Source organism: Mandrillus leucophaeus, unplaced genomic scaffold (genome assembly GCF_000951045.1).
Source record: "Mandrillus leucophaeus isolate KB7577 unplaced genomic scaffold, Mleu.le_1.0 Scaffold835, whole genome shotgun sequence".
NCBI classification, from domain to species: Eukaryota; Metazoa; Chordata; class Mammalia; order Primates; family Cercopithecidae; genus Mandrillus; species Mandrillus leucophaeus.
In genome coordinates, this window is record NW_012109086.1 from 471,716 (window position 1) to 480,796 (window position 9,081).

A 9,081-nucleotide genomic window follows, 5' to 3' on the forward strand; every position below is an offset into this window, starting at 1 on the left:
AGGATGGTCTCGATCTCCTGACCCTGTGATCCACCTGCCTCGGCCTCCCAAAGTGCTGGGATTACAGGTGCAGTGAAGGAAGTTTTTTAAAAAGACCAGATCCAGGAGCAAGAGTAGGGTTTCAATACTTTACATTACTAATTCTGAATTCTTTATCCTTTGCTTTCAGCTATATTAAAATTGAAAGTCTTCCATACCTGGTATTTTTCTCTCTACCTCATTATACAGCTTTCCTATCAGATCTTCTGTTAGGGTGACTTTGAGGAGTCAGAACATCAGGGCCCCACCTTTCAGTAGAGCCAGTAACCAGCTTCCTGATTTAAAACAAAATCACCTTTGGCCTAATTTTGTCACTTATAAACAGTGGTTTAGTACCCTGGTATGATTAGTTATGATATGTTTAACAGTAGTTTAAAATACTAAAGCTTGTGAATTATTTTACTTTTTAAAAATATGTAAGTTAGAGTTGTAACTCTAAAGGCACTGTCATTTGCTTACACATTCTAACATATTTCTAATAAAAAAGTACCTGCTTTCTTAAGAGAAAAAGGGATAAGTTACCAAAAGCAGCAAGTTCTCCTACTGGACTCAATCCTGGATTCATCCATGAGGCCACTTCCATTGTAAAGCTTTTAGCATCTCTTGATTTCTCTTTAAACTGAGGCACAAAGGCCTGCTGCTTGGAGGCCTTAATTTTTCCTTATAAGGGGTACTATACCAACACAGACTTTAAATTATGTTAAAAATCCCAACTGCAAGATACACAGGATGCTGTAGGCCTGATTTCCTGTTCTAGAACCTCCAGCCTTGTGTTGAATGAGGAGGTGCAAATATATAGACCCTTAAGATCAGACCACGGCAGACATTCAGGTGGGGGGATGAACTCCATTCATTCCAGCTGTTCGGTGGGACGTCTACGCCCTCCACATCTCGGCTCATTCCTCATCTGAGCCACTCAAGAGGGCGGTCTGGTAAGTGTCACCTGAATTCAGTTTCTGAATTCCAATGATTTCTCCCCTTCCGTGTCTCTTCATCCGAGTCAAAAGGCTTCAATAGAGAAACAATAAGAGCCAATTAGCCAGAGATTCCCTTAATCCATTACCCAAGGATGTGAAGGCATCAACTGGTTCTTAAACTATTTTCTTTATATTTCTATCAAATACTGTGATTACATGTCTATAAACTAGACTTCTTAGGAAATACCGGTAGATAAAGGGGCATTGGTGGAAACTACTGAATGTCAGAATTAAGGCCAAGTCTCCTGCCTATCTTGGTTTACTGTTTCAGTGGCTGGGCAGCAGAACTAGAAGAAACTGACTTGAGCTCCCTTCTCTTTGGTCCATATGGAACTCTTCCTGGATGAAATAATGGCAAAAATCACAGTTACTTTTGCACCAACCTAATATTCTACTTGAGATCTAGAGAAATGACCTAGAAAGAAAGGTAGGGGCAGCCAAACAGCAAATAGAACTGGTAATACCATTTGCTAAAAGTCACCCTTGCACTGAGAGGCTCTGCCATTTATTAGTGGGATGACCTTGGTCAAGTTACTCAGCTTTTTGAAGCCTTAACAGCGCATACTTCATAGAGCAATGAAGATTAAATGGGATAATAGAGTGTAGCTGCTTTCCACTGGGCCTGGGGCACAGCAAGTGCATAGGAGTCCATAGCTGTTATCTATCTACCTCTAATGAGTACTTCAGTGAGGGGTGGAGTGCAGTTTGTCTTAACATTCTGCTCTGGTTTCTTTTTGATGGTCACATCGTCTCTGGGAAGCAGGGAGGGCAGGTCTGGAAGTAAGATGATGGGTCCAGAATGAACCCGTTACAGCGGGGACTACCATCCGGTACTGATTCCCATTTCAGTTTTCCCCACCACACCACAGGCTTAAAACCTGTGAGACCTGCATTTGAAACCTGGGCCCCTCGGGTTACTATGACCCAGACAGGTCATTTAATTTTGAAACGCTTCATTCCCCTTCTTTGCAAATAAGGGTAGTGACACCTTCCCTGCATGAGAGTACCTTGCACAGAACTTGACGTGTAGTCGGCACTCAGATGGCGCGAATTAATCACATCAGTCCTGCTTAGAGCTAGGAGGAAAAGCTTCACTAAAGTCTCAGACATACCAGTAAACAAGAGAATAGTTGATGGCCACGATGCTGAGGGCAGCCAGGTAGTGCCAGCAGAAGCACATGGTGATGAACATGAGGTTGGCCTCATCCTTCTGGTCCCATTCGGGTGTTCCAAAAGGTGGGAACAGCACAAACCCAATCTAGGGGATTACACAGAGAAGTTGGTCTTATGGTTGGTTGTCCTGAGAAGCAACCTAGCCATCCTCCTGTGGCCACCGAAGTGGCCCATATGTTACCACCACCTCGTAGTTCCCACACTTCGTTAGCATAGAAAGAGCTTTTCACATAGAAAAATGGCTCTAGCCAGGTGCGGTGGCTTACGCCTGTAATACCAGCACTTTGGGAGGCGGAGGCAGGCGGATCACGAGGTTAGGAGTTTCGAGACCAGCCTGGCCAACATAGTGAAATCCTCTCTCTACTAAAAATACAAAAAAAGAGCTGGGCGTGGTGGTGGGCGCCTGTAAGCCTAGCTAATTGGGGGGCTGAGGCAGGAGAACTGCTTGAGCCTGGGAGGTGGAGGTTGCAGTGAGCCGAGATCATGACACTGCACACCAGCCTGGGCCACAGTGCAAGACTCCGTCTCAAAAAATAAAAAGGCCGGATGCAGTGGCTCATGCCTGTAATCCCAGCACTTTGGGAGGCTGAGGTGGGCAGATCATGAGGTCAGGAGATTGAGACCATCCTGGCTAACATGATGAAACCTCGTCTCTACTAAAAATACAAAAAATAGCTGGACGTGGTGGTGGCCGCCTGTAGTGCCAGCTACTTGGGAGGCTGAGGCAGGAGAATGGCGTGAACTTGGGAGGTGGAGCTTGCAGTGAGCCAAGATGCCACTGTACTCCAGCCTGGGCGACAGAGCAAGACTCCATCTCAAAAAAAAAAAAAAAAGACTTCCGGTTAATTTTAAGGCTTGCTTAAAAACACAACAGGGCCAGGTGCAGTGGCTCATGCCTATAATCCCAGCTCTTTGGGAGGCCGAGGCAGGCGGATCACGAGGTCAGGAGTTCGAAACCAACCTGGCCAACCTGGTGAAACCCTGTCTCTACTAAAAATACAAAAAAAATGAGCCAGATGTGGTGGCAGGCACCTGTAACCTGAGCTACTCGGGACAGTGAGGCACGAGAATTGCTTGAACCTGGGAGATGGAAGTTGCAGTGAGCCAAGATTGCGCTATTGCACTCTAGACTGGGTGACAGGGCGATTCTCTCTCGAAAGAAACAAAACAGAACTTCAGGGCCCACATTTCCTGTGGAGAGTTTAGCAGGCAGAGCCTGTGAAAGGCATCAGCCCCTCCTCTGGGGAGGGCAGCTGAACCTCACTGTGCACGCTCTACATTTTGGATTGCTAACGCATCCTCTGGATGTTAATGGATAAAACTAGAAGTCAAAGGGTAGGCATGGGGGCAAAAGGGTCATCTAAACCCTTTGCATGGCATGTTAGTGCTGCATTTGCAAACCCCATATAATCAGGGCTACACTCAGTGGGGCTGCTCCATCCATACTAGCGAGGGGCCTGGGTGTGGAAAATCACCTGCCAGAACCAGGTTCCCTGAAGAATGACGAGACTGGTTCGGAAAAGCTCCAGCACGATGTGGTCCCGCAAGATCACCTCTAGGGAGATACTAACACACCCCACGAACAGAGCATACAGCAGGAGCGAGTGGATGTGTTGGTCCAGCGGAGGCCGGTTGTGGACGTGGTAGTAGAAGAGGAAACCTGCCACAAACCAGATGGCAGCTGTCAGTGCCACGCTTGGCCTTCACCATCACCGATGTTTCCTCCTACACCTGTCTCAGCTAGACTCTTCAGCGTTGAGGAAGTTAGTTTACATAACATTACAGGCAGCAAACCGATGCGAGTGAAGTGTATTTCGTGAGTATGTTAGGAGTATAAAGCAGCCGGGGATTGTATCTTAAAATCTCTCTGGAACCCATGGTGGGTCAGTATAGGATGGGTCGGCTGAAGCATGTTGCTGACTTGTAACAGACTATGTGTATACTTGAAATTCCGTTTTGCCCTCAACCTTTTTCGACTTGCCGAGGTACAGAAGTGAGGTTGTTAGATGACAAAATGTATTTTCATACCCCAGTCAGTGCAAGTCATACTGGGAGCGCGCCCCTAGCAGCGGGGTGGGTCTCCTGAGACTTATGATGGGGGCAAGACGGTACCTCCCTGGGTGAAGGGTACAGTGTGGTTTCGCTTAACCAAAGGGATGTATCCCCTGCATGGTGGCATTCAACCAGCTGGGGTATTGTGTGTACACGCATGTGTATGTGCACACATCCATCCACACTGAGGAGTATGCACGTGCGTGAGCAGGGACTGCTGGCGGCAGTGGGATGGCAAGGAGGACTCCTGCAGTGTTAACCAGGGGCCTTGGGAGCTGCCTGCAAGCCTCAAAGCCTTCACGGGCTGCTTTCAGGAATATGCCGCCTGCCCATCCAGAGCAGAGCACTAGGTCCTATTCAGGTTTTGGCAGCCCAGAGATGTGGATTTTCTGGGGAAGGTTATTATATTTGCAACATTTCTGGTCTTTTGTACTCTGATCCTTCATAAATATGGCTTGTCAGGCTATCCTTCCTCTCCATCCGTTCCACAGAATTACCTTCCATGAATACTGCCACAGCCATAACCAGTCTGTCCACCCCCAAGGGAACGTGGCTGACCAGATAGGTGAGCATGTCAGCAATTCCTGAGACTGCAAAGAATAGGTACATGGTGCTGTGCTGCCAATTCATTAACTTTATCCAGTGGTTCTCATGGTAGAGGTGCAGGTGGGGCCCATCCGGAACGAACTGCTCTGCCAGGATCCCTGCAGGGAAATGAGAATGGATGTTTTAGAGGGAAGAATGACTCCAAGACAAATAGCAGCAAGAAACAACCCAAAGGCGTGAATGAAGCGGAGATGAGGTGAGGTGAGGGTGGCCTGCGGGTCAGCAGACCTACTTTGCTGCCTCAGGTGCAGCTGCTGCGGTATAAAATAGGGTGTGTGTTGAGTAACCTGTGTAGACATCTTGCCATTATTGTTCCTTTTAGGGGTTTGGGGTTGAGGGTAGAAGAATCAACGAACGCAACCAGATCCACAGGAGGTTTGTCCAGGAGTGGAGATGAGCAAGACATCATCACTTAAGTCGGAGTGTGGCTGATGGAATAATCCCTGGGCTTCCCTGCCAAGTGAGCAGTGAAAGAAATCCCAGACAGAAACAGGTTGAAAGCCGAATCTGAGCAGAGACACTGGTAATGAAGATACCTGTACGTGCCAAGGGAGGCAAGCGGCTCCCAGGTGCGTGTTTGCAGGGCTGACTTTGAGTGCGTGTCCTTCCTGGGCACAGAGCCAGCTCTGCAAGCCCTGTGCCCCCCCAGCTCTGTGTTTTAAAACACTGGGTAAACAAGGCAGAGGCCCCATGATGTGGGCCAGAAAATGACGAAACTGCGCCGCAGGATAGCTCTTCGTTCTTATCCCTTCTACTTTTATACCTAATTTGCAAGGCAAAAGATTTGTTTTTATGCCTGGTACCCAAAATGTTCTTGGGGAACCCTAGAAGAAATCCTCCATGATGACATTTTGGACTCTGTTCCCCAGATATTTGTTTCTCAAGCCAGATCCTTTTTGAATTCCCACACAAAGAGTCAAGGAGTTGTGGAAATGACCCAGGGAAAGTCCCAGTGACACTAGAATGGAAGCCCTGTGACAGCCCTGTGACACAGGCAGACAGCCCTGTGTGGTTCCCCAGCGTATCTCCTGTGCCTGGAACAGTGACTTCCTGGCATGTGGTAGGAGTGCCAGAGAGCTGTTGAATGAGTACCATTTTCACCCAGTCAAGGGACCAAATGCTGTAATTGTCCTAGCTTTATTTAGGCAAGGCTGACGCTGTCCTGACCCTTTAAGCCGCAGGTCCCTGTCACTTCTCGCGGGAAGCCTCTCTGATGCGTGAATGGTGAGTGGGGAAGTTCGACAGGATGAGGCCAACAAAGCTCTGTAAAGCTTTGCTTCCTCCAAGAGAAGCCAGCGATGTTGCTTCGCTCTCTCCAAGAAACCACAGGCCACTGATGACAAGTGGTGATTGTTAGTTGCAGATTAAGACCCCTCATTCCCCCCAGGTGGGGCTGGTCCTGAGGAAGAACACTTGTTACTATCATCACTGCTTGTTCTTGGAGGGCCCCAGTGGAGCCGAGTGGATGCAAAGGAAACTGGGAGTGGGTGGATCTTGTTGGAATGGGGCAGAGTGAAGGAAACTCCCTCTCCAACAGCCCTCTGCTGCTTTTTCTCTCCCACTGGCTAGTTTATTAATCTGTATGAACTCTCTCTCTCTACGCGCTTGAGACTTGAGGATGAGGAAGAGCCAATGGGTTGAGTGTCAACTACTGTAAGGATCTGGAGGGAGAGACAATTGAGGAAAAAGGTGATTTTTCTACTTTGTCACAGCTCAGGTACACGAGCCTAATCTATTTGGTTTTTTTCTCTTTGTATTTGTGTCAGATCTTTTTCATACAGTGGGTGTTTTGCTCCTACAACTTTCCATACCTGTGTCCTTGTTGATTTGATAGTTTTTCACAGTGTCCCATGATGTGAGAGCCGTCAACCGTTAGTATTATAAAGCTCTGTACGCAATGGATGTTATAATAAAATAGTCTAGTGGCCATCTGGAAATTGTTGCCCTATTATCTCCACCAGTGGAAACATCTATTTCACAGGGCTGAAAACATGAATTAAAGGTTCTGGGTATGAGGAGGAGATTCCCTGGACCAAATGACTCCTGCTCTTACCGATGACAGAAAACAAAGTCCTGACTGCGGCTTCGATGATCTCAAGACGCCGATAGTAATGCAGTGGGCTGTTCTTCCGTGTGTGGCTAAAGTACTTCAGTGGGTACTTCACTGACCAACACAGTCCAATGATCAGGAAGAAACTCCCTGGGAGCGCATGGCCCTGGAAATTTGCCATCAGGACACCTAAAAAATTAGGAGAAGGCTGTTAGGTGGCTAATGAAGAAGGCAAACAAATGTATATTTTGGGAGGAAATACAATACGTGCCTGAGATTGCAAATCATAAGCCACGTTAAGAAGGATCAACACATTCTCATAAAACAAGCCTTTATGTTACGTCACTGAAGTCTCATCTGTAAGGTGAGTTACATGACCAACTGGACTCCACTGTCTGTAATGCTTTAAACATGTGGGCAAAATAAAAGGATGAGGGTGGGGAAAGAGGAGGATAGGTAAATATTTATTGATCTCAGGTAGAGAAACCTTCCAAGGCATAAACATAAAGGGGGGGAACTAGAAAAGAAAAATGTTCAGCTATATAAGCATCTTTTAATATCAGGGACATCAAAAGATAAACGACAAATCAGAAACATGTTTGTAGCAGCTGTATAGGAAACAGCTATTACATTAGAGTCTACAAATTAATAAGAAAAAGACCGTAGGAGAATAGGCAGAAGACATGAACGGATGATTCACAAAATAATACAATTATAAATCTCCCAGAAATTAGAGATGTACAAACGAAAGCACAACATCGTGTGTCACCTAATTGGAAAATAATTTTAAAAAGTTTTGGTGTGGTGGTCTAGTACAAATGAACATGGTCAATATGATTCACATTTTGTAAAAATCAGCATAATGGTATAAACATCACTTTATTCCAGAAATTTTCGGGCATGGTTTGCTTTTATCCCATTTACAGTAGCATGAGACTATAGCTAGGATTTATTCAGAAGTAGATTGATTATTTTCCTCACTGGCCTGGGTGGTTACCTAAAGAATATGTAGGGTGGGAGAAAAATGCCAGTTGTTGGTGATTGCTATGGTTTGAATGTGTCCCCTCCAAAATCCAGGTGTTGCATTAAGAGAAGGGGACTTTTTTTTTGAGACAGAGTTTCGCTCTGTTGCCCAGGCTGGAGTGCAATGGTGCGATCTCGGCTCACTACAACCTCCGCCTCCCCAGTTCAAGCGATTCTCCTGCCTCAGGCTCCTGAGTAGCTGGCATTACAGGCATCTGCCACCACACCTGGCTAATTTTTGTATTTTTAGTAGAGACAGGGTTTCACCTGTTGGCTAGGCTCTTCTCGAACTCCTGACCTCAGGTGATCCACCCGCCCCGGCCTTCCAAAGTGCTGGGATTACAGGTGTGAACCACCACATCCTGCCGAGAAGAGGACTTTTAAGAAGGGACTAAGCCATGAGGGCCCCTCCCTCCTGAACTAGGAGTAGATGCCCTCATACAGGGGCTGGCTGGAGGGAGCTGGCCCCCTATTTGTCCTCCTGCATGTGAGGATGCAGCCCTCAGCAGACACCAGATGCTGGTGCCTTGATCTTGGACTTCCCAGCTTTCAGAACAGTGAGAAATAAATTTTTGTTCTTTATAAATTGCCCAGTCTGTCGTATTCTGTGATATCAGCACAACAGGGACTAAGAAACTGGTACCAGAGAAGTTTATAACATTTATAACCAGGTGTTATAACAAATATGTAAAAATGTGGGGGTGGCTTTGGAACTGGATAATGAATAGAAGCTGGAACAGCTTTGAAGTGAGTGCTGAAAAAAGCCTGGATTGCCATGAATGGAGCATTAAGGATGATTCCGGTGAGGGCTCAGAAGGAGAGGAGAGCTGTAGGTGTGGGATATGAGCTGTGGGGAAAGCCTCGTTCTTCTTAGAGATTGCCTAAGTGGTCATGAACAGAATGTTGATAGAGATACGGATGGTGAAGGGACTTCTGATGAGGTCTCAGACAGAAATAAAGAACAAACAAGGTATTGGAACCTGGAAGAAAGGTTATCCTTGTTATAAAGTGGCAAAGAACTTGGCTGAATTATGTCGTGTTCTAGGACTTTACGGAGGGCAGAACTTAAGAATGATGACCTAGGATATTTGGCAGAAGAGATAGAAAGCAGCAAAGTGTTCAGGATGCTGTGTGGCTTCTCTTAACTGCTTATAGAAAAAC

At 46.5% G+C, this 9,081-nt stretch overlaps 1 protein-coding gene across 1 annotated transcript in view; it reads right to left on the reverse strand.

The window, feature by feature from the left end:
• Nucleotides 1-114: 114 nt before the first annotated feature.
• TMEM45B (transmembrane protein 45B) overlaps nt 115-9,081 on the reverse strand; it is a 41,508-nt gene continuing 32,541 nt past the window's right edge. The window contains exons 2-6 of the mRNA XM_011968272.1: nt 6,901-7,086; nt 4,739-4,945; nt 3,665-3,849; nt 2,129-2,274; nt 115-1,047 (exon numbers count right to left, since the gene is read on the reverse strand). Coding sequence (XP_011823662.1) covers nt 936-1,047; nt 2,129-2,274; nt 3,665-3,849; nt 4,739-4,945; nt 6,901-7,078 — 828 coding nt within the window. The 5' untranslated portion in view covers nt 7,079-7,086 and the 3' untranslated portion in view covers nt 115-935. The remainder of the gene's footprint in view (nt 1,048-2,128; nt 2,275-3,664; nt 3,850-4,738; nt 4,946-6,900; nt 7,087-9,081) is intronic.